The 25,907-nt window shown below is 48.5% G+C and overlaps 1 protein-coding gene across 2 annotated transcripts in view; it reads right to left on the bottom strand.

The window, feature by feature from the left end:
• The window catches only part of zdhhc17 (zinc finger DHHC-type palmitoyltransferase 17), a 53,319-nt gene that overhangs the window by 4,923 nt on the left and 22,489 nt on the right, over positions 1-25,907 (bottom strand). For both annotated transcript variants that reach the window (XM_064939332.1, XM_064939334.1), the window contains 9 exons: positions 21,365-21,429; positions 19,964-20,126; positions 16,307-16,432; positions 14,668-14,810; positions 12,864-12,964; positions 4,464-4,588; positions 2,608-2,670; positions 2,409-2,502; positions 1,532-1,615 (listed from right to left, as the gene is read on the bottom strand). In XM_064939332.1, the coding sequence (XP_064795404.1) occupies positions 1,532-1,615; positions 2,409-2,502; positions 2,608-2,670; positions 4,464-4,588; positions 12,864-12,964; positions 14,668-14,810; positions 16,307-16,432; positions 19,964-20,126; positions 21,365-21,429 (964 nt within the window). The remainder of the gene's footprint in view (positions 1-1,531; positions 1,616-2,408; positions 2,503-2,607; positions 2,671-4,463; positions 4,589-12,863; positions 12,965-14,667; positions 14,811-16,306; positions 16,433-19,963; positions 20,127-21,364; positions 21,430-25,907) is intronic.

Genomic DNA, 25,907 nt, shown 5'->3' with positions numbered 1-25,907 from the left:
ACTTTAATGAGAGGTGTGGTGTGGTGGTGTAACTTTAATGAGAGGTGTGGTGGGGTGGTGTAACTAGAATGAGAGGTGTGGTGGGGTGGTGTAACTAGAATGAGAATGTGGAATGAGGTGTGATGGTGTAACTAGAATGAGAGGTGTGGTGGTGTAACTAGAATGAGAGGTGTGGTGGGGTGGTGTAACTAGAATGAGAGGTGTGGTGGGGTGGTGTAACTAGAATGAGGTGTGGTGGGGTGGTGTAACTAGAATGAGAGGTGTGGTGGGGTGGTGTAACTCGAATGAGGTGTGGTGGGGTGGTGTAACTCGAATGAGGTGTGGTGGGGTGGTGTAACTCGAATGAGGTGTGGTGGGGTGGTGTAACTCGAATGAGGTGTGGTGGGGTGGTGTAACTCGAATGAGGTGTGGAGGGTGGTGGAATGAGGTGTGGTAGGGTGGTGTAACTCGAATGAGGTGTGGTGGGGTGGTGTAACTCGAATGAGGTGTGGTGGGGTGGTGTAACTCGAATGAGGTGTGGTAGGGTGGTGTAATGAATGAGGTGTGGTAGGGTGGTGTAACTAGAATGAGGTGTGGTGGTGTAACTAGAATGAGGTGTGGTGGGGTGGTGTAACTAGAATGAGAGGTGTGGTGGGGTGGTGTAACTAGAATGAGGTGTGGTGGGGTGGTGTAACTAGAATGAGGTGTGGTAGGGTGGTGTAACTAGAATGAGGTGTGGTAGGGTGGTGTAACTAGAATGAGGTGTGGTAGGGTGGTGTAACTCGAATGAGGTGTGGTAGGGTGGTGTAACTCGAATGAGGTGTGGTAGGGTGGTGTAACTAGAATGAGGTGTGGTAGGGTGGTGTAACTAGAATGAGGTGTGGTAGGGTGGTGTAACTAGAATGAGGTGTGGTAGGGTGGTGTAACTCGAATGAGGTGTGGTAGGGTGGTGTAACTCGAATGAGGTGTGGTAGGGTGGTGTAACTCGAATGAGGTGTGGTAGGGTGGTGTAACTCGAATGAGGTGTGGTAGGGTGGTGTAACTCGAATGAGGTGTGGTAGGGTGGTGTAACTAGAATGAGGTGTGGTAGGGTGGTGTAACTAGAATGAGGTGTGGTAGGGTGGTGTAACTAGAATGAGGTGTGGTAGGGTGGTGTAACTAGAATGAGGTGTGGTAGGGTGGTGGAATAGGGTGGTGTAACTCGAATGAGGTGTGGTAGGGTGGTGTAACTCGAATGAGGTGTGGTAGGGTGGTGTAACTAGAATGAGGTGTGGTAGGGTGGTGTAACTAGAATGAGGTGTGGTAGGGTGGTGTAACTAGAATGAGGTGTGATGGTGTAACTAGAATGAGGTGTGGTAGGGTGGTGTAACTAGAATGAGGTGTGGTAGGGTGGTGTAACTAGAATGAGGTGTGGTAGGGTGGTGTAACTAGAATGAGGTGTGGTAGGGTGGTGTAACTAGAATGAGGTGTGGTAGGGTGGTGTAACTCGAATGAGGTGTGGTAGGGTGGTGTAACTAGAATGAGGTGTGGTGGGTTGGGGTGTTCCACTCACAGCAGATACAGCCGTAGATCATCCAGCTGATCATGCAGAGCAGGAAGAACAGGTAACCCATGAAGTAGCGGTGATTCCCACTTCCTGTTGACAGCACAATGAGAAAAGTGAGAGGGGGAGTTAAGCCTCATCTGTCTGGTCCCTCACGGTCCTCATCCCCTCCCTCACGGTCCTCATCCCCTCCCTCACGGTCCTCATCCCCTCCCTCACGGTCCTCCTGGCTCCTCTCCAGGTCAAGACAAATGAGAGACGTAGAGAGAGAGGAGAAAGAGAGTACAGTAGGATTGAAGGAGGCCAAGTAGTTGTCAGATCTGTCAGTCGGCTTGTTGGGTCACACTCAGATACATGAGCAGGTGTGTGGGGCTGCTGCCAGTCACTGTTTGGACTAAAGGATGTGAGGGGGTGGCACCTGGCCAACACACTGAGGACCTCTAGGGAGTAACTGGTAGTGTGTCTACGTTGCTGCCTGTCTGAAAGGCAAGCTCCATCCTGTCAGGCTCTTAGAGGACAGCATGGATGCTTTAGGACCCCCTTCCTTCCATCTCAAAGTTTACAGGCAGACATGTCTGGACACGTGTCAGTTGTTCATGAGGCCATCTGTCTGGAAGTCCAAACAGTTGAGGGAAAAACAGGCAGCTGCTGCTTCACGGCTAATAGAGCTGGGCAGAGTGCACACACACACACACACCTTTCTATATTCTGCCAGAACAGCTAATGAATTCATATGGGTGTAAGCTTGTTTATTTTTCTTAAAGAACCATGTGCTGCTTCTTAGGCTGGAATTCTGTGGACATAAATGACTATCAGCTGAACTAACTCTGGTTGCTGGGCTATGGGTTGTTGCTAAGCTAAATACTGCTGCTGGTGTTACACATACCGACACAGTTGCCCACCCAAGGGCAGTGGTGGTCGAACTTGGCGATACAGCGGTTGCACACGGCACAGTGTTTGGACCGGATGGGCTTCCTTATCTGTGTGGACAAATACAAATGTATTGGGGCTTGACAGAATGACAAAGTTAAACCCAAAACATGCAAAACACCTCAGTACATAATAAAATTAAGTAATTTCTTTACCAAACAAGTACTGCAGAATATGCTGAGATCCAGGCTTCCCGTCTCCGCCAGCTCAACAATAGTCTGGAGATGTGAGAGAGAGAGGTGAGAGAGAGGAGAGAGAGAGGTGAGAGAGAGAGGTGAGAGAGCAGAGAGAGGTGAGAGAGCGGTGAGAGAGAGGTGTTAACCAGAGGACCAGGCTCTGGTTAACACTACAGAGACCAGGCGGTACAGAGACTAACGATGGGGCAATGCCCAGACCAGAGGACCAGGCTCTGGTTAACACTACAGAGCACTAACGACGGGGGCAATGCCCAGACCAGTGGACCAGAGGATCAGGCTCTGGTTAACACTACAGAGCACTAACGAGCAATGGGGCAATGCCCAGTGGACCAGGCTCTGTTAACACTACAGAGCACTAACGATGGGGGCAATGCCCAGACCAGAGGACCAGGCTCTGGTTAACACTACAGAGCACTAACGATGGGGGCAATGCCCAGACCAGAGGACCAGGCTCTGGTTAACACTACAGAGCACTAACGATGGGAGCAATGCCCAGACCAGAGGACCAGCAATGCCCAGACCAGAGGACCAGGCTCTGGTTAACACTACAGCACTAACGATGGGGGCAATGCCCAGACCAGAGGACCAGGCTCTGGGAGCAATGCCCAGACCAGAGGACCAGGCTCTGGTTAACACTACAGAGCACTAACGATGGGAGCAATGCCCAGACCAGAGGACCAGGCTCTGGTTAACACTACAGAGCACTAACGATGGGAGCAATGCCCAGACCAGAGGACCAGGCTCTGGTTAACACTACAGAGCACTAACGATGGGAGCAATGCCCAGACCAGTGGACCAGAGGATCAGGCTCTGGTTAACACTACAGAGCACTAACGATGGGAGCAATGCCCAGACCAGAGGACCAGGCTCTGGTTAACCAGAGCACTAACAGAGCATGGGAGCAATGCCCAGACCAGAGGACCAGGCTCTGGTTAACACTACAGAGCACTAACGATGGGAGCAATGCCCAGACCAGAGGACCAGGCTCTGGTTAACACTACAGAGCACTAACAATGGGAGCAATGCCCAGACCAGAGGACCAGGCTCTGGTTAACACTACAGAGCACTAACAATGGGAGCAATGCCCAGACCAGTGGACCAGGCTCTGGTTAACACTACAGAGCACTAACGATGGGGGCTATTTTTAGCCCTCTCATCAATCCCACACAATGGGGATTGAGCTGGGGTCAGTAAAGAGCTGGATACCCTACTATACTCCATCAGTGTGTGCTAATGAGAGACGACTCCCAGAGCTGTGGGGAGAGAGTGGATGCCTCTCGCACTGGGCCACTGGGTTGAACATTGTGTGTCACAAATGACATCCTATTTCCCATATAGTGTACTACTTTTGATTCGTAAAAAAACAAAATGGTGCAATGTGCCCAGCTCTCTAATCAAATTCTCAACTCAGGCACTTTTCATGCTCCAGGGGTGGTTTCCCTTAGGTACAGATCTAGGATCAGCTTCCCCAACCCTAACCATCAGTTGGAAAAAGGTTAAACTGACCCAAGATCAGTGTCTATGGGCAACCTCACCCAACTCAACTTGCCATTTCATAACAAAATGGTGGTGTGTTGGTTAGTAGTATCGGCATGATGGCTAGTGCCAGCGTCATGGCTGGTGCCAGCGTCATGGCTGGTGCCAGCGTCATGGCTGGTGCCAGCGTCATGGGTGGTGCCAGCGTCATGGGTGGTGCCAGCGTCATGGGTGGTGCCAGCGTCATGGCTGGTGCCAGCGTCATGGCTGGTGCCAGCGTCATGGCTGGTGCCAGCGTCATGGGTGGTGCCAGCGTCATGGGTGGTGCCAGCATTTACCTTTTTCTTCTGCTCCTCTGAGGCTTTGATGATCCCGGGGTCTGATTTCCAGGACTTGCCGAAGTTGTAGAACAGACAGACACTGTTCAGGAGGAAAGGCAGGTGGACGGTGGCAAACGGGAGATGTACAGAGGAGTTAAGGAGGACAGCTGATTGGCTGAAAGGTGACTAAAGCTCTTAAAGGGATAGTTCACTCAAATAACGCAATGATATTTTAGTTTCACATCCTGTCAGGAGTCTGGACAAGGTCAGACAGAAAATGCTTTTTATATACTTCCACACTATGAGGTTGAATACTACTGTGAAATTGTGAAAATTATGATAATGCCCTTGTAGTGTAAGGGCTGTTTGAAAAGACTGCCTGAAAGTTCAGCCTGCTTTGGCGTGATGGCGTTTTGGCTTGCCTGGTAACATCAAAAGGTGCTAGGCAATAGACCAATAAGAAAAAGAGTTCCACAGCTCTTTGCCAATAACAGGTGGTTTTCACTTTTCCCTACTCAGACTGCTCCCAGACAGTCCTAACAATATTCTTGCTTGAGAAATATTTGTTATGATGCTATCTATTCTTCTTGACATTACATTTATATTTTTTACATAAGGTACTTATAATTGTTACACAGAAATTATTTGACACAAAGTTAAAAACAGCTGCATTGGACCTAGACGGCTGTGCTGGCTCTGACAAGCCATAGTGACATCATCCAGACAGAGTGTGTGTCCCAAATGGCAACCTATTTTCTACGTAGTGCACTACATCGGCCAGAGTCCTATGGGCCCTGGTCTAAAGTAGTGCACTATAAAGGGAATAGGGTGCCATTAGGGATGCAAAAAGACTCGCCCTCCCTCCGCCCACTCCAGCCTATGAGGAAAGCAGCTCAGTGGAAGCTTGACTCATACTCTCACCCAACCAGAGTCCCGAGTCTCTCAGACACGCGTCATCATTTACACAGGAAACGCAACGGAGTGAGTCTAACCAAAGGGAGTGGTCAGGCTTAACCCTAAAATGCCAATGTTGATCCATACAATCTCTTGTATCTAGAACCCAAGTTTACTTTTCACAGGGCTGTAGTCATTTAATCAGGAACTACAAATGAAAAGAATTACAGCTTCAGAATTGTATTTGCATAGAATGTATTCCTGTATTTAGGAAATGCCTACACCCAAGGTCTACTGGCATTTCTCTGTGCATTTTAACCACACATTAACACATCTCCCACAGTGTGGAGTTAGAATGTTGATTCTATACATGACAGAAACATATCTGATTGACTGACTAAATAAACTTTAGATTATGGAGTTGGCTTGAAGCCATTAATTATTGACTTGAGCCGTTTCAAGTCTGTATGGCCATCTAGTGATTAGGTGTGTGTGTGTGGGGGGAGAAGAGTTAGTGGGACACAAGGACATCTGTGGGCTGGTAACGTAAAGAAGGAGTTCCTCAATTAGAGTGGAGTCACGGCATGACAAACAACTAGATTCCAGGAAGGAAACTCAGAGCCATATGGCCCCCCAGAGCCCTACATAGGACATAGGGTGGCATTTGGTTCTCAGCCGTACTCTACAGTGCTTTCAGTCTCTAAAAGCTGAATGAGGTCATAAATCTGTATAATTATCACCAAAAGAAGTCTGGGCGCTTTAATTACCTCTTCCTCTGTAGGTCTATCTAGCTACTTCATAAGATAAACACTTCAAATTAACTATGTGGGGCTGCATCCCAAATGGAACCCTATTAATCCCCATATAGTGTAGAGGAACACAGTGAATTTCCATATAAAGTAGTGCACTACAAAGGGAACAGGGTGACACTAGGGATTCATGCATGGAAGTCCTTATCGCCTCACTAAATCAATGGGCCGTGATACTGTTGGCACGGAGCCGGTAATTTTTACAGTGATCGATGGAGATTCTCATATGGACGACGCTTCAATGTTTTCCTTGAGGCCTTGTTGTGTACGCCCTCCCCGTAGCAGCTATTAGTCTTTGGAATGGCTTAGGAGAAGGGGTGTTACACAAGATGGGCACAAGATGGGCCAAACAAAAGGGTCACGCCAAGAATTTATCAAGCATTTTTATTTTATTTTTTATTTTACCTTTATTTAACCAGGCAAGTCAGTTAAGAACAAATTCTTATTTTCAATGACGGCCTAGGAACAGTGGGTTAACTGCCTGTTCAGGGGCAGAACGACAGATTTGTACCTTGTCAGCTCGGGGGTTTGAACTTGCAACCGGTCACTAGTCCAACGCTCTAACCACTAGGCTACCCAGCATGCTGATTTAAGGAGACTAATGGTGTTGACAGTGTCCATACAGCTCCGGGGTGAAATTTATCCTAGGTACAGATCTAGGATCAGCTGTCCCTCCCACAATCCTAACCTTAACCATTACTATGGACATTTCAAAACTGACTCGAGATCAGCATCTCGGGGCAACTTCCCCCTACACCTCTATACAGTGTGGTGCAGGGTGGGGTAGTCAGGGTGTCACTGAACGTCATCATTGTCTGGCTGAAGACTGAATGTCCTCCCTAAAAGAACACATCACAGGACCAGCTCAGTCTCCGACTAATAGACTTCTACTCTCTCCTCCCCCCCCAGTCTCCTACTGATAGACTTCTCTCCCCCCCCCAGTCTCCTACTAATAGACTTCTACTCTCTCCCCCCCCAGTCTCCTACTAATAGACTTCTACTCCCCCCCCAGTCTCCTACTAATAGACTTCTACCCCCCCCCCAGTCTCCTACTAATAGACTTCTACTCTCCCCCCCCCCAGTCTCCTACTAATAGACTTCTACTCTCTCCCCCCGAAATTCTCCTACTAATAGACTTCTACTCTCTCCCCCCGAAATTCTCCTACTAATAGACTTCTACTCTCCCTCCCCCCAGTCTCCTACTAATAGACTTCTACTCTCTCCCCCCCAGTCTCCTACTAATAGACTTCTACTCTCTCCTCCCCCCAGTCTCCTACTAATAGACTTCTACTCTCTCCTCCCCCCAGTCTCCTACTAATAGACTTCTACTCTCTCCTCCCCCCAGTCTCCTACTAATAGACTTCTACTCTCTCCTCCCCCCAGTCTCCTACTAATAGACTTCTACTCTCTCCTCCCCCCAGTCTCCTACTAATAGACTTCTACTCTCTCCTCCCCCCCCCCAGTCTCCTACTAATAGACTTCTACTCTCTCCTCCTCCCCCCAGTCTCCTACTAATAGACTTCTACTCTCTCTCCCCCCAGTCTCCTACTAATAGACTTCTACTCTCTCCTCCCCCCAGTCTCCTACTAATAGACTTCTACTCTCTCCTCCCCCCAGTCTCCTACTAATAGACTTCTACTCTCCCCCCCCATTCTCCTACTAATAGACTTCTACTCTCTCCTCCTCCCCCCAGTCTCCTACTAATAGACTTCTACTCTCTCCTCCCCCCAGTCTCCTACTAATAGACTTCTACTCTCTCCCCCTCCTCCCCCAGTCTCCTACTAATAGACTTCTACTCTCTCCCCCTCCCCCCAGTCTCCTACTAATAGACTTCTACTCTCTCCCCCTACCCCCAGTCTCCTACTAATAGACTTCTACTCTCTCCTCCTCCTCCCCCCAGTCTCCTACTAATAGACTTCTACTCTCTCCCCCACCCCCAGTCTCCTACTAATAGACTTCTACTCTCTCCCCCCCCCCAGTCTCCTACTAATAGACTTCTACTCTCTCCTCCTCCCCCCAGTCTCCTACTAATAGACTTCTACTCTCTCCCCCACCCCCAGTCTCCTACTAATAGACTTCTACTCTCCTCCTCCCCCCAGTCTCCTACTAATAGACTTCTACTCTCTCCTCCCCCCCCCAGTCTCCTACTAATAGACTTCTACTCTCTCCCCCCCCCCCAGTCTCCTACTAATAGACTTCTACTCTCTCCTCCTCCCCCCCAGTCTCCTACTAATAGACTTCTACTCTCTCCCCCCACCCCCAGTCTCCTACTAATAGACTTCTACTCCCCCCCAGTCTCCTACTAATAGACTTCTACTCTCCTCCTCCCCCCCCAGTCTCCTACTAATAGACTTCTACTCTCTCCTCCTCCCCCCCAGTCTCCTACTAATAGACTCTACTACTAATAGACTTCTACTCTCCTCCTCCCCCCAGTCTCCTACTAATAGACTTCTACTCTCCTCCTCCCCCCAGTCTCCTACTAATAGACTCCTACTAATAGACTTCTCTCCTCCTCCCCCCAGTCTCCTACTAATAGACTTCTACTCTCTCCTCCTCCCCCCAGTCTCCTACTAATAGACTTCTACTCTCCTCCCCCCAGTCTCCTACTAATAGACTTCTACTCTCCTCCCCCCCCAGTCTCCTACTAATAGACTTCTACTCTCTCCTCCTCCTCCCCCAGTCTCCTACTAATAGACTTCTACTCTCTCCTCCTCCTCCACCCAGTCTCCTACTAATAGACTTCTACTCTCTCCTCCTCCTCCCCCAGTCTCCTACTAATAGACTTCTACTCTCTCCTCCTCCTCCACCCAGTCTCCTACTAATAGACTTCTACTCTCTCCTCCTCCACCCAGTCTCCTACTAATAGACTTCTACTCTCTCCTCCTCCACCCAGTCTCCTACTAATAGACTTCTACTCTCTCCTCCTCCACCCAGTCTCCTACTAATAGACTTCTACTCTCTCCTCCCCTAGTCTCCTACTAATAGACTTCTACTCTCTCCTCCCCCAGTCTCCTACTAATAGACTTCTACTCTCTCCTCCCCCAGTCTCCTACTAATAGACTTCTACTCTCTCCTCCTCCCCCAGTCTCCTACTATTTCAGTAACAATACAAATGTGGAGGTGACCCAGTACTTGTAACTACTTTAAGGAGAAAAGCTTTTCTCCTTTGAGTCCCATGTAGAAGAAAATGCGTGCTGGGGCTGAAAAGGCAACCGCTTGGGGCTCCGCCAACGACACTTGATCTGGTTTTAAAGGATAACCAGTCTGCAGTAGCAGACTTTGAAAACCAGGCGGAGACAGAGTCAGAGACACCAAGCCCACACCTGGAAGTCAATGCAGACACAAAGCCGAGACAAAGGCCAAGCCGCCTCCACTGATTACTATTGCAGAGACGTCGCATGACTTGCCTCACAACAACCACAAAACCACCACCACCGCACAACCGCCACAAAACTACCGTACAACCACCACCGCACAACCACCACAAAACTACCGTACAACCACCGCACCAAAACCACCACAAAACTACCGTACAACCACCACCACAAAACTACCGTACAACCACCACCACAAAACTACCGTACAACCACCACCACAAAACTACCGTACAACCACCACCACAAAACTACCACCACCGCACAACCACCACAAAACTACCGTACAACCACCACCACAAAACTACCGTACAACCACCACCGCACAACCACCACAAAACTACCGTACAACCACCACCAAACTACCGTATAACCACCACCGCACAACAACCACAAAACTACCGTACAACCACCACCGCACAACAACCACAAAACTACCGTACAACCACCACCGCACAACAACCACAAAACCACCACCACCGCAAAACTACCGTACAACCACCACAAAACTACCGTACAACCACCGCACCAAAACCACCACAAAACTACCGTACAACCACCACCGCACAACCACCACAAAACTACCGTACAACCACCGCACCACAACCACCACAGCACCACAACCAACACGAAACTACCATACAACCGCGGCTGTATCATGTATCAACCCAGATCACAACAATCAGACATTGAGACTCCATGTGACCAACTGGGTACGGACCTCGGTCTACTGCACGAGCCAAGACTGTGCTAGCCCGCTGAGCTACAGCCAAGGCATTAACTCAGAGAGCTAACGCAAGTCTTCAGGTCTCAGGCAAGGTTACCACCTCAGTTACATAACACCACTTCTCAAAGAGGCACAGTTGGACTGGAGTGAGGAGGGACTGCTTGAGTTTGTGAATGCTCCGGGTTGTAGTTTGTCCTAGGTACAGTTGGACTGGAGTGAGGAGGGACTGCTTGAGTTTGTGAATGCTCCGGGGTGTAGTTTGTCCTAGGTACAGATGGACTGGAGTGAGGAGGGACTGCTTGAGTTTGTGAATGCTCCGGGGGTGTACAGTTGGACTGGAGGGGTGTACTTTGTCCTAGGTACAGTTGGACTGGAGTGAGGAGGGACTGCTTGAGGTTGTGAATGCTCCTTGAGGGTGTAGTTTGTCCTCGGTACAGATGGACTGGAGTGAGGAGGGACTGCTTGAGTTTGTGAATGCTCCGGGGTGTAGTTTGTCCTCGGTACAGATGGACTGGAGTGAGGAGGGACTGCTTGAGTTTGTGAATGCTCCGGGGTGTAGTTTGTCCTAGGTACAGATGGACTGGAGTGAGGAGGGACTGCTTGAGTTTGTGAATGCTCCGGGGTGTAGTTTGTCCTAGGTACAGTTGGACTGGAGTGAGGAGGGACTGCTTGAGTTTGTGAATGCTCCGGGGTGTAGTTTGTCCTAGGTACAGTTGGACTGGAGTGAGGAGGGACTGCTTGAGTTTGTGAATGCTCCGGGGTGTAGTTTGTCCTCGGTACAGATGGACTGGAGTGACGAGGGACTGCTTGAGTTTGTGAATGCTCCGGGGTGTAGTTTGTCCTCGGTACAGATGAGGTAGGATCAGCTTCCCCTCCCCCGATCTTAACCATTAGTGGGGAAAATGCTCAACTGACTCAAGATCAGCGTCTAGCGTCAACTTCACCCTACTCCATTTAGGAATCCAGCCATCCCTTGCTGTAGCCGTCTACTGTTCTGAGCTGCCAGTTTTCACTACACGATGAGGTACAGGCTATTGTTAACAGTGACTACGTGGACGTAGATATTGGATAGAACAGCCTTTCAACAAAGAGATAAGAGGCATTGAAGAGGACATCTCAATGGGCTGATTGGCTGTTGGGCAAGAGGTGAGACTGGAAAAACCTGCCTGACTATTAAATCTCAAAGCTGCATCACACAAGAGACCTGTGTGTAGGTGTGAATTTCACTTACACTCAGTGGTGGCTTATGTGAACTCTCACATATCAATGTTCCCATGAAAGACAAAAAATTGTAACCAGAGGGAAACTGGTAACAAGACAGCCCCTGTTGAAAAAGCAGGAGAGGTTACAAGCGATTGACAGAGGGGTAGACGAAGAGCAGAGCAGCAGATCCAAGGAAACGAGCAACATCATGCAGATGAAATGGACTGAAGAAACACTCCTCTCCCATCAGCAGTCAAATGAGGTGGATAAGAGACCAACCCTCCGGACTTTAAATGGGGAATTTTCCATGACCAAAAAGCGACTGGAGGAGCCATCTTGGAGCTACAGAAACACATTGATCCCACAAGTCACTTCATCGGGTCTGACTCAGTCAGCTGTGCTGCACCCTCAACAGTGTTGTGCACATCTTAACACTCAGTATTCATTAAAGACTGTCTCCACACAGAGCTGAAAGCACTCCGAGTTCAGTGATACAACCTCTTATCTGGACAGGGGACAATTCATATAGCAAAGAGCGAGCTTAGCTTTATACAGGAGGCTTGAAACGTCAGCATCCCAGAGCACCTAGGACAACAGTTTCCCTCACCTCTTCACCGTCCGTGAGAGAATCAGTGCAGTTTGCAGGGGAAGTGAACTATATGGGTATAGATCTCGAGGAGATAGTGTCTTGTCTGAGAAATTAGACTGCAATGTTACTTCACAAGCCTCTGAAAAGGATCCGGGGGAGGGGGGTGGGGGGCGGGGGAAGCATTATATGACTTTTTGATCCAAGTTACCACAGAAATTGTCCGGCCTCTTGCCATAATCAACAAACTCAAAACAACCAGTATGGTTGCATCACAAGTGCCTCTGATGTAAACTGTGATGCAAATGCATTGGTGTTTAGCATATAGAAATAATGAGTCTGCCGCCAACTGAAACATTTGCATTGTCTTGTGGGCCAGAAGTTGTACACAACAGTAAAGAGCCCTTGAGGGTGATATGATGCTCTCTGCACTGTAGTCTGAGAGGCAGGCCAATGCTCTTTAGCTGACCTCACACTCCAGTGCACTGTGGGTAATCATGACCAGAGGGGTTCCAGATGGAAGAAGGGAAAGCCCATCTGTCTGTTTGGAATAGGCTGCAGTTTGACTGACACTCTAATCGACCAATAGCCACAGGGGAGATATTCATACACTTTTGCTCTCAGTCAAAACCCATCAATTCCCAGAAGCCACCTCCCTCCCTGATGAAAGAATTGATTGTTAGGAGGTGAATATTGACACACACAGCTGTCTTGCCAGGTGGCGCTGTGAACTAAAGGTCCTTGTACAGCACAGCAGCTCACTGATGTATCATGGTTGGAATGAGAAAAGGCAGAGGAAGCCAGGAGACTCATTGTAAAGGATATCAATCCAGAACCAGTAGAACCAGGTCACGTACATCCAGAACTTGGTTGCCAGGTAGATTCCCAGGGGCAGGGCGCTGTGCATGGAGTGGTCAAAGAAAGACCTGAGGAGGAGGGAGGGATGGGCAATCATTGTTAGAACTCAGCAGTAAACAACATCACATCTCACAGTCCACAAAACCCTTAGAGCTGCATATCAAAGTCAACCAGATAGAGAAAAAAACCCAGCCCTAACCTGTTGGGATGTCTCAGGTTTAGAGAAAAATATACCCAGCCCTAACCTGCTGGGATGTCTCAGGTTTAGAGAGAAATAAACCCAGCCCTAACCTGCTGGGATGTCTCAGGTTTAGAGAAAAATATACCCAGCCCTAACCTGCTGGGATGTCTCAGGTTTAGAGAGAAATAAACCCAGCCCTAACCTGCTGGGATGTCTCAGGTTTACAGAGAAATAAACCCAGCCCTAACCTGCTGGGATGTCTCAGGTTTACAGAGAAATAAACCCAGCCTTACAGAGAAATAAACCCAGCCCTAACCTACTGGGATGTCTCAGGTTTACAGAGAAATAAACCCAGCCCTAACCTGTTGGGATGTCTCAGGTTTACAGAGAAATAAACCCAGCCCTAACCTGTTGGGATGTCTCAGGTTTACAGAGAAATAAACCCAGCCCTAACCTACTGGGATGTCTCAGGTTTACAGAGAAATAAACCCAGCCCTAACCTGTTGGGATGTCTCAGGTTTACAGAGAAATAAACCCAGCCCAAACCTGTTGGGATGTCTCAGGTTTACAGAGAAATAAATCCAGCCCTAACCTGTTGGGATGTCTCAGGTTTACAGAGAAATAAACCCAGCCCTAACCTGCTGGGATGTCTCAGGTTTACAGAGAAATAAACCCAGCCCTAACCTGCTGGGATGTCTCAGGTTTACAGAGAAATAAACCCAGCCCTAACCTGCTGGGATGTCTCAGGTTTACAGAGAAATAAACCCAGCCCTAACCTGCTGGGATGTCTCAGGTTTACAGAGAAATAAACCCAGCCCTAACCTGTTGGGATGTCTCAGGTTTACAGAGAAATAAACCCAGCCCTAACCTGCTGGGATGTCTCAGGTTTACAGAGAAATAAACCCAGCCCTAACCTGCTGGGATGTCTCAGGTTTACAGAGAAATAAACCCAGCCCTAACCTGCTGGGATGTCTCAGGTTTACAGAGAAATAAACCCAGCCCTAACCTGCTGGGATGTCTCAGGTTTACAGAGAAATAAACCCAGCCCTAACCTACTGGGATGTCTCAGGTTTACAGAGAAATAAACCCAGCCCTAACCTGCTGGGATGTCTCAGGTTTACAGAGAAATAAACCCAGCCCTAACCTGCTGGGATGTCTCAGGTTTACAGAGAAATAAACCCAGCCCTAACCTGCTGGGATGTCTCAGGTTTACAGAGAAATAAACCCAGCCCTAACCTGCTGGGATGTCTCAGGTTTACAGAGAAATAAACCCAGCCCTAACCTGTTGGGATGTCTCAGGTTTACAGAGAAATAAACCCAGCCCTAACCTGCTGGGATGTCTCAGGTTTACAGAGAAATAAACCCAGCCCTAACCTGCTGGGATGTCTCAGGTTTACAGAGAAATAAACCCAGCCCTAACCTGCTGGGATGTCTCAGGTTTACAGAGAAATAAACCCAGCCCTAACCTGCTGGGATGTCTCAGGTTTAGAGAGAAATAAACCCAGCCCTAACCTACTGGGATGTCTCAGGTTTACAGAGAAATAAACCCAGCCCAAACCCTGCTGGGATGTGTGTGTGTGTGTGACGTACTTGGAGAGGAACTGCACAGTGACCCACACGCCACAGTACATGAGGCCCTTGAGGAGCCAGGAGTCGATGTCCAGGTCAGCGATGAAGCCCACCAGCCAGATCACCAGGAAGGGGGTCCCCAACATGATCTTCTGTCTGAACTCCTGGGAGAGGACCAGAGATAGAGGGAGGGAAGGATGAGAGGAAGAGGAAGAGAGGTTAAACAGGAAGGCAGCGATGCACTGTAGACTGTGTAACCTTATTACATAAACAATAGTGTCAAATCAAATCACATTTCATTTGACATGTGCCGAGTACAACAGGTGATACAACAGGTAACTAGTGGGTGACTAGTGCCATAGAGTGGCTGGGTGACTAGTGCCATAGAGTGGCTGGGTGACTAGTGCCAGAGCGTGGCTGGGTGACTAGTGCCAGAGCGTGGCTGGGTGACTAGTGCCAGAGCGTGGCTGGGTGACTAGTGCCAGAGCGTGGCTGGGTGACTAGTGCCAGAGCGTGGCTGGGTGACTAGTGCCAGAGCGTGGCTGGGTGACTAGTGCCAGAGCGTGGCTGGGTGACTAGTGCCAGAGCGTGGCTGGGTGACTAGTGCCAGAGCGTGGCTGGGTGACTAGTGCCAGAGCGTGGCTGGGTGACTAGTGCCAGAGCGTGGCTGGGTGACTAGTGCCAGAGCGTGGCTGGGTGACTAGTGCCAGAGCGTGGCTGGGTGACTAGTGCCAGAGCGTGGCTGGGTGACTAGTGCCAGAGCGTGGCTGGGTGACTAGTGCCAGAGCGTGGCTGGGTGACTAGTGCCAGAGCGTGGCTGGGTGACTAGTGCCAGAGCGTGGCTGGGTGACTAGTGTCAGAGCGTGGCTGGGTGACTAGCGCCAGAGCGTGGCTGGGTGACTAGTGTCAGAGCGTGGCTGGGTAACTAGTGTCAGTAGCTAATGGGGACCTCCCTATGGAGTGCTATCTAAAGATGTACCTTGACAACCTACACCATCCAGTTCGACAGCGTATGAATTTGAAAGACAACAGAAATGCAAAGTCAAGAAGCAAAACTTTGAAAAACACAAGATACAAGCGTAAATAATTGGTGCTTTGTGCTCCTCCTGTCCCAACGAGCAGGGGTGGTTAGATCACTTGACTTGGAGAGACTGATTAGGGCTCTGGGGTGAAGTACAGATCTAGATCAGCTTCCATTCCCCCAAACCCAACCTTAACTATTAGTGGAGAAAATGCTGATCTGACCCAAGATCACCATCTCGAGGCAAATTCTCCTTCCGCCATGATTAGTGTATTGACACAATCCTCATGTCTGTCTGTACAGAAAAACTGCTCGATTCCTCAGACTCCAAGAAATCACTACCTTGGATGGGCAATTACTTCAAGACAGAGGCCAGAGAAGGTCTGAATAGAGTGTTAGCTTTGGTCTGTCTGTCTCACGTCAACAACAGGGCAGCAACTAGTCCTGAAGGTGCTCTTTTTAGGGTCTGGGATTGCTGACTGGAAAGACAGGTGGCGGAAGGCTTTTTAGAGACAGAGGGACAATGGTGGCGTTACACATAGCCATGCATGCTTACACAAATAAGTGTGTGTGTGTCTGAGTGAGTGCGTCAGCCTGCATGCTTGTGTATGTCCACTCAGTCTCCTCCCTGGTCCCTACCTTGTCCATCTTCAGCTTCTTCAGGTAGCCAGGACTGTCGTAACCCTTGGCCTGCCGAGCCTCCTGTAAATGGTTGACCATCCAGACGTTTTTCCTCTGCTTGGCCAGGTCCAGCGGCGTCTCACCCTGGAGGAATACAGCCAGAGGATCACCACGGTAACAAACCAGCTAATCACCACGGTAACAATCCAACACAGAGAGAGCCTAATTCAGACAGCTAGGTAGTACCAGATCATAGGACAGCTGAGGACACAGGAACAAAGGATGGACACTAAACAGTAGGATAGGAGAAAGACCATAGGATGGACACTAAACAGTAGGATAGGAGAAAGACCATAGGATGGACACTAAACAGTAGGATAGGAGAAAGACCATAGGATGGACACTAAACAGTAGGATAGGAGAAAGACCATAGGATGGACACTAAACAGTAGGATAGGAGAAAGACCATAGGATGGACACTAAACACTGGTGGTGATCTGGGTATTCTAATTGGCCACACTGGATAATAATGCTCCACCTTTCAAGTTATGTCAGGTCAGCTATTAAAAGGCCAACCAGATACAGGACAGCTATTAAAAGGCTAACCAGATACAGGACAGCTATTAAAAGGCTAACCAGATACAGGACAACTACAAAAGGCTAACCAGATACAGGACAGCTATAAAAGGCTAACCAGATACAGGACAGCTATAAAAGGCTAACCAGATACAGGACAGCTATAAAAGGACAACTATAAAAGGTAACCAGATACAGGACAACAAAAAAAGGCAAACCAGATACAGGACAACTATAAAAGGACAACTATAAAAGGACAACTATAAAAGGACAACCAGATACAGGATAGCTATAAAAGGCAAACCAGATACAGGACAGCTATAAAAGGCTAACCAGATACAGGACAACTATAAAAGGCAAACCAGATACAGGACAACTATAAAAGGCAAACCAGATACAGGACAACTATAAAAGGCTAACCAGATACAGGAAAACTATAAAAGGCCAACCAGATACAGGACAGCTATTAAAAGGCCAACCAGATACAGGACAGCTATTAAAAGGCAAACCAGATACAGGACAGCTATAAAAGGACAACTATAAAAGACAAACCAGATACAGGACAGCTATAAAAGGCAAACCAGATACAGGACAGTTATAAAAGGCAAACCAGATACAGGACTGCTATAAAAGGACAACTATAAAAGGCAAACCAGATACAGGACAGCTATAAAAGGCAAACCAGATACAGGACAACTATAAAAGGCAAACCAGATACAGGACAGCTATAAAAGGCAAACCAGATACAGGACAGCTATAAAAGGCAAACCAGATACAGGACAGCTATAAAAGGCAAACCAGATACAGGACAGCTATAAAAGGCAAACCAGATACAGGACAGCTATAAAAGGCAAACCAGATACAGGACAACTATAAAAGGCAAACCAGATACAGGACAGCTATTAAAGGCTAACCAGATACAGGACAGCTATTAAAGGACAACTATAAAAGGCTAACCAGATAGAGGACAGCTATAAAAGGCAAACCAGATACAGGACAGCTATAAAAGGCAAACCAGCTACAGGACAGCTATAAAAGGCAAACCAGATACAGGACAGCTATAAAAGGCAAACCAGATACAGGACAGCTATAAAAGGCAAACCAGATACAGGACAGCTATAAAAGGCAAACCAGATACAGGACAACTATAAAATGCAAACCAGATACAGGACAGCTATTAAAGGACAACTATAAAAGGCTAACCAGATACAGGACAACTATTAAAGGACAACTATAAAAGGCTAACCAGATAGAGGACAGCTATAAAAGGCAAACCAGATACAGGACAGCTATAAAAGGCAAACCAGATACAGGACAGCTATAAAAGGCAAACCAGATACAGGACAGCTATAAAAGGCAAACCAGATACAGGACAGCTATAAAAGGCAAACCAGATACAGGACAGTTATAAAAGGCTAACCAGATACAGGACAGTTATAAAAGGCAAACCAGATACAGGACAGCTATAAAAGGACAACTATAAAAGGCAAACCAGATACAGGACAGCTATAAAAGGACAACTATAAAAGGCAAACCAGATACAGGACAGCTATAAAAGGCAAACCAGATACAGGACAGCTATAAAAGGCAAACCAGATACAGGACAGCTATAAAAGGCAAACCAGATACAGGACAGCTATAAAAGGCAAACCAGATACAGGACAGCTATAAAAGGCAAACCAGATACAGGACAACTATAAAATGCAAACCAGATACAGGACAGCTATTAAAGGACAACTATAAAAGGCTAACCAGATACAGGACAACTATTAAAGGACAACTATAAAAGGCTAACCAGATAGAGGACAGCTATAAAAGGCAAACCAGATACAGGACAGCTATAAAAGGCAAACCAGATACAGGACAGCTATAAAAGGCAAACCAGATACAGGACAGCTATAAAAGGCAAACCAGATACAGGACAGCTATAAAAGGCAAACCAGATACAGGACAGCTATAAAAGGCAAACCAGATACAGGACAGCTATAAAAGGCAAACCAGATACAGGACAGCTATATAAAAGGCAAACCAGATACAGGACAGCTATAAAAGGACAACTATAAAAGGCAAACCAGATACAGGACAGCTATAAAAGCAAACCAGATACAGGACAGCTATAAAAGGCAAACCAGATACAGGACAGCTATAAAAGGCAAACCAGATACAGGACAGCTATAAAAGGCAAACCAGATACAGGACAGCTATAAAAGCTATAAAAGTGCAAAACCAGCAAACCAGATACAGGCAAACCAGACAGCTATAAAAGGCAAACCAGATACAGGACAGCTATAAAAGGCAAACCAGATACAGGACAGCTATAAAAGGCAAACCAGATACAGGACAGCTATAAAAGGCAAACCAGATACAGGACAGCTATAAAAGGCAAACCAGATACAGGACAGCTATATAAGGCTAACCAGATACAGGACACAGGACAGCTATAAAAGGCAAACCAGATACAGGACAGCTATAAAAGGCAAACCAGATACAGGACAGCTATAAAAGGCAAACCAGATACAGGACAGCTATAAAAGGCAAACCAGATACAGGACAGCTATAAAAGGCAAACCAGATACAGGACAGCTATATAAGGCTAACCAGATAGAGGACAGTTATTAAAAGGCTAACCAGATACAGGACAGCTATAAAAGGCAAACCAGATACAGGACAGCTATAAAAGGCAAACCAGATACAGGACAGCTATAAAAGGCAAACCAGATACAGGACAGCTATAAAAGGCTAACCAGATACAGGACAGCTATAAAAGGCAAACCAGATACAGGACAGCTTAAAAGGCAAACCAGATACAGGACAGCTAACCAGATACAGGACAGCTATAAAAGGTAACCAGATACAGGACAGCCATTAAAAGGCCAACCAGATACAGGACAGCTATTAAAAGGCTAACCAGATACAAGCATGTGATACAGGTCAGAGGTTAGTAGGAGACATTTGGGCCTTCAATAACATACCCTGGCTCTGGAGTGTCATTTCCCAGTAGGTACAGATCTAGGATCAGCTTCTCCTCCCTCAATCCTAAACTTAACAATTCGGGGGAGATACAAAGCTGTCCCAAGATCAGCTGCACAGCCGCCTCACCTTGATGTTCTGTGCGTCCACATTGGAGTTGGAGTCCAGCAGCAGGGTGATGACTGTAGTGTTGCCGGCCAGCACGGCCCAGTGCAGAGCCGTGTTTTTGTGGTACTTGTCACCCAGGTTGACCGACACGTTGAAGGTCAGCAGTAGCCGGGTGGGGTCCACGCTGTTAGGACGGGACAAAGTTCAAAGTTCAAGTGCAAAGCCTTTATGGTCTATTTATGAGAGTGGCCTTTATGGTCTATTTATGAATTAACGGAACAGTTGAAGTTTAGTGGCTATTTAAGTATTAGCCCACTGCACATTATTCTTTGTGCTTTTAGTATCAGTCTCTTATCTGTCTATTATCCATTACTAAATGTTGCGTATCTAGATGGGCATTCCATTTCTAAATGTTGCGCATCTAGGTGGGCATTCCATTTCTAAATGTTGCGTATCTAGGTGGGCATTCCATTTCTAAATGTTGCGTATCTAGGTGGGCATTCCATTTCTAAATGTTGCGCATCTAGGTGGGCATTCCATTTCTAAATGTTGCGTATCTAGGTGGGCATTCCATTTCTAAATGTTGCGCATCTAGGTGGGCATTCCATTTCTAAATGTTGCGCATCTAGGTGGGCATTCCATTTCTAAATGTTGCGTATCTAGGTGGGCATTCCATTTCTAAATGTTGCGTATCTAGGTGGGCATTCCATTTCTAAATGTTGCGTATCTAGGTGGGCATTCCATTTCTAAATGTTGCGCATCTAGGTGGGCATTCCATTTCTAAATGTTGCGTATCTAGGTGGGCATTCCATTTCTAAATGTTGCGTATCTAGGTGGGCATTCCATTTCTAAATGTTGCGTATCTAGGTGGGCATTCCATTTCTAAATGTTGCGTATCTAGGTGGGCATTCCATTTCTAAATGTTGCGCATCTAGGTGGGCATTCCATTTCTAAATGTTGCGCATCTAGGTGGGCATTCCATTTCTAAATGTTGCGTATCTAGGTGGGCATTCCATTTCTAAATGTTGCGCATCTAGGCGGGCATTCCATTTCTAAATGTTGCGTATCTAGGTGGGCATTCCATTTCTAAATGTTGCGTATCTAGGTGGGCATTCCATTTCTAAATGTTGCGCATCTAGGTGGGCATTCCATTTCTAAATGTTGCGTATCTAGGTGGGCATTCCATTTCTAAATGTTGCGTATCTAGGTGGGCATTCCATTTCTAAATGTTGAGTATCTAGGTGGGCATTCCATTTCTAAATGTTGCGTATCTAGATTTCTAAATGGGCATGGATTTCCGTTTGTGTGACCGCTTTGTTTGTGAGTTTAAATTAACTTGGTGTATTATGGCTGGATGGGGAAAGGCTAGGATGTAAGTAGGATATGAGTGAACGCATGACACACACACACACACACACACACCTATGTGTCCTGTAAGCTGCCCACATCAAGGGAGTCATTCCATTCTGATCCATCATGTCCACATCCTATAGGAGGAGAGGGAGAAAGAGCACATGGTCACAAACCTCCAATAAACACAGAGAAGACTGACGCTGTGCTTCTTTGAAGATGCTACTGAACAGTTCCAGGAAAAACCTGGCAGGGCTGACAATGTGGAATGCAGGTTTAGAAAACTAACGAAACAACGCCCCCTGGTGGTGGGAAACTAAGGAAACAACACCCCCTGGTGGTGGGAAACTAATGAAACAACGTCCACTGGCGGTGGAAAACAACACCCCCTGGTGGTGGAAAACTAAGGAAACAACACCCCCCAGGTGGTGGGAAACGAACGAAAACACCCCCTGGTGGTGGGAAACTAAGGAAACAACACCCCCCAGGTAGTGGGAAATGAACGAAACAACGCCCCCTGGTGGTGGGAAACTAATGAAACAACGCCCCCCAGGTGGTGGGAAACTAATGAAACAACGCCCCCCAGGTGGTGGGAAACTAATGAAACAACGCCCCCCAGGTGGTGTGAAACATATGAAACCACGCCCCCCAGGTGGTGGGAAACTAATGACACAACGCCCCCCAGGTGGTGGGAAACTAAGGAAACAACACCCCCCAGGTGGTGGGAAACTAATGAAACAACACCCCCCAGGTGGTGGGAAACGAACTAAACAACGCCCCCCAGGTGGTGGGAAACTAAGGAAACAACACCCCCCAGGTGGTGTGAAACTAAGGAAACAACACCCCCCAGGTGGTGGGAAACTAAGGAAACAACACCCCCCAGGTGGTGGGAAACTAATGAAACGACGCCCCCCAGGTGGTGTGAAACTAATGAAACGACGCCCCCCAGGTGGTGTGAAACTAAGGAAACGACGCCCCCCAGGTGGTGGGAAACTAATGAAATAACACCCCCCAGGTGGTGTGAAACTAATGAAACGACGCCCCCCAGGTGGTGGGAAACTAAGGAAACAACACCCCCAGGTGGTGGGAAACTAATGAAACGACGCCCCCCAGGTGGTGTGAAACTAATGAAACAACGCCCCCCAGGTGGTGGGAAACTAAGGAAACAACACCCCCCAGGTGGTGGGAAACTAATGAAACAACACCCCCTGGTGGTGGGAAACTAAGGAAACAACACCCCCCAGGTGGTGGGAAACTAAGGAAACAACACCCCCCAGGTGGTGGGAAACTAAGGAAACAACACCCCCCAGGTGGTGGGAAACTAAGGAAACAACACCCCCCAGGTGGTGGGAAACTAAGGAAACAACACCCCCCAGGTGGTGGGAAACTAAGGAAACAACACCCCCAGGTGGTGGGAAACTAAGGAAACAACACCCCCAGGTGGTGGGAAACTAAGGAAACAACACCCCCCAGGTGGTGGGAAACTAAGGAAACAACACCCCCCAGGTGGTGGGAAACTAAGGAAACAACACCCCCCAGGTGGTGGGAAACTAAGGAAACAACACCCCCCAGGTGGTGGGAAACTAAGGAAACAACACCCCCCAGGTGGTGGGAAACTAAGGAAACAACACCCCCCAGGTGGTGGGAAACGAACTAAACAACACCCCCCAGGTGGTGGGAAACGAACTAAACAACGCCCCCCAGGTGGTGGGAAACTAAGGAAATAACACCCCTTGGTGGTGGGAAACTAATGAAACGACGCCCCCCAGGTGGTGGGAAACTAATGAAACGACGCCCCCCAGGTGGTGTGAAACTAAGGAAACGACACCATCCAGGTGGTGGGAAACTAAGGAAACAATGCCCCCCCAGGTGGTGGGAAACTAATGAAACAACGCCCCCCAGGTGGTGGGAAACATATGAAACCACGCCCCCCAGGTGGTGGGAAACTAATGACACAACGCCCCCCAGGTGGTGGGAAACTAAGGAAACAACACCCCCAGGTGGTGGGAAACTAATGAAACAACACCCCCCAGGTGGTGGGAAACGAACTAAACAACGCCCCCCAGGTGGTGGGAAACTAAGGAAATAACACCCCCTGGTGGTGGGAAACTAATGAAACGACGCCCCCCAGGTGGTGTGAAACTAATGAAACGACGCCCCCCAGGTGGTGTGAAACTAAGGAAACGACACCCCCCAGGTGGTGGGAAACTAAGGAAACAACACCCCCCAGGTGGTGGGAAACTAATGAAACAACGCCCCCCAGGTGGTGGTGAAACAACCCCCCAGGTGGTGTGAAACTAAGGAAACGACGCCCCCCAGGTGGTGGGAAACTAATGAAAACGCCCCCAGGTGGTGTGAAAACGCCCCCAGGTGGTGCGAAACTAAGGAAATAACACCCCCTGGTGGTGGGAAACTAGTGAAACGACGCCCCCAGGTGGTGGGAAACTAATGACGCCCCCAGGTGGTGTGAAACTAAGGAAACAACACCCCCAGGTGGTGGGAAACTAAGGAAACAACACCCCCAGGTGGTGGGAAACTAATGAAACAACACCCCCAGGTGGTGGGAAACTAATGAAACGACGCCCCCAGGTGGTGTGAAACAACACCCCCAGGTGGTGGGAAACAGGTGGTGTGAAACTAAGGAAACACCCCCAGGTGGTGGTGGCCCCCCAGGTGGTGTGAAACTAATGAAACGACACCCCCAGGTGGTGGGAAACTAAGGAAAACCCCCTGGTGGTGTGAAACTAATGAGCGCCCCCAGGTGGTGTGAAACTAATGAAACGCCCCCAGGTGGTGTGAAACTAAGGAAACAACACCCCCAGGAAACTAAGGAAACAACACCCCCAGGTGGTGGGAAACTAAGGAAACAACACCCCCAGGTGGTGGGAAACTAATGAAACGACGCCCCCAGGTGGTGTGAAACTAAACAACACCCCCAGGTGGTGGAAACTAAGAAACGACGCCCCCAGGTGGTGGGAAACTAATGAAACAACACCCCCAGGTGGTGTGAAACTAAACAACGCCCCCAGGTGGTGGGAAACTAAGGAAATAACACCCCTTGGTGGTGGGAAACTAATGAAACGACGCCCCCCAGGTGGTGGGAAACTAATGAAACGACGCCCCCCAGGTGGTGTGAAACTAAGGAAACGACACCCCCCAGGTGGTGGGAAACTAAGGAAACAACACCCCCCAGGTGGTGGGAAACTAAGGAAACAACACCCCCCAGGTGGTGGGAAACTAAGGAAACAACACCCCCCAGGTGGTGGGAAACTAAGGAAACAACACCCCCCAGGTGGTGGGAAACTAAGGAAACAACATCCCCCAGGTGGTGGGAAACTAAGGAAACAACACCCCCCAGGTGGTGGGAAACGAACTAAACAACACCCCCCAGGTGGTGGGAAACGAACTAAACAACGCCCCCCAGGTGGTGGGAAACTAAGGAAATAACACCCCTTGGTGGTGGGAAACTAATGAAACGACGCCCCCCAGGTGGTGGGAAACTAATGAAACGACGCCCCCCAGGTGGTGTGAAACTAATGAAACGACGCCCCCCAGGTGGTGTGAAACTAAGGAAACGACACCCCCCAGGTGGTGGGAAACTAAGGAAACAATGCCCCCCCAGGTGGTGGGAAACTAAGGAAACAACACCCCCCAGGTGGTGGGAAACTAAGGAAACAACACCCCCCAGGTGGTGGGAAACTAAGGAAACAACACCCCCCAGGTGGTGGGAAACTAAGGAAACAACACCCCCCAGGTGGTGGGAAACTAAGGAAACAACACCCCCCAGGTGGTGGGAAACTAAGGAAACAACACCCCCCAGGTGGTGGGAAACTAAGGAAACAACACCCCCTGGTGGTGGGAAACTAATGAAACAACGTCCACTGGCGGTGGAAAACAACACCCCCTGGTGGTGTGAAACTAATGAAACGACACCCCCCAGGTGGTGTGAAACTAATGAAACGACGCCCCCCAGGTGGTGGGAAACTAATGAAACGACGCCCCCCAGGTGGTGGGAAACTAATGAAACAACGCCCCCAGGTGGTGGGAAACTAATGAAACAACGCCCCCAGGTGGTGGGAAACTAATGAAACAACACCCCCCAGGTGGTGGGAAACTAATGAAACAACGCCCCCCGGTGGTGGGAAACTAATGAAACAACGCCCCCCGGTGGTGGGAAACTAATGAAACAACGCCCCCCGGTGGTGGGAAACTAATGAAACAACGCCCCCTGGTGGTGGGAAACTACTGAAACAACGCCCCCTGGTGGTGGGAAACTACTGAAACACCGCCCCCGGTGGTGGGAAACTAATGAAACAACGCCCCCTGGTGGTGGGAAACTAATGAAACAACGCCCCTGGTGGCCGACAACATCTCCTGAGATTTGAATAAGCAAGAAAAGCTTTAAAATAAAACTGTTTCAGTTCTGCTGCGATCAGAATAAATATAACACAGGGGTGACGTCACAGTAAATCTAATGGACGCACGCTGCATGACCCCTAACCACTTGTGGAGATCTGAGAGGATTTCAGAGATTTAAGAATTATGGTAATATCTCCACAATGCCCTCTAAAAGGCGAAGCAGGATTTTTACAATATTGCTTCCACCTATCAGCCT

This window comes from Oncorhynchus masou, chromosome 27 (assembly GCF_036934945.1).
Source record: "Oncorhynchus masou masou isolate Uvic2021 chromosome 27, UVic_Omas_1.1, whole genome shotgun sequence".
Lineage (NCBI taxonomy): Eukaryota > Metazoa > Chordata > Actinopteri > Salmoniformes > Salmonidae > Oncorhynchus > Oncorhynchus masou.
The sequence above is the reverse complement of the archived record's forward strand: the minus strand, read 5'-3'. Positions and strand labels throughout refer to the sequence as shown.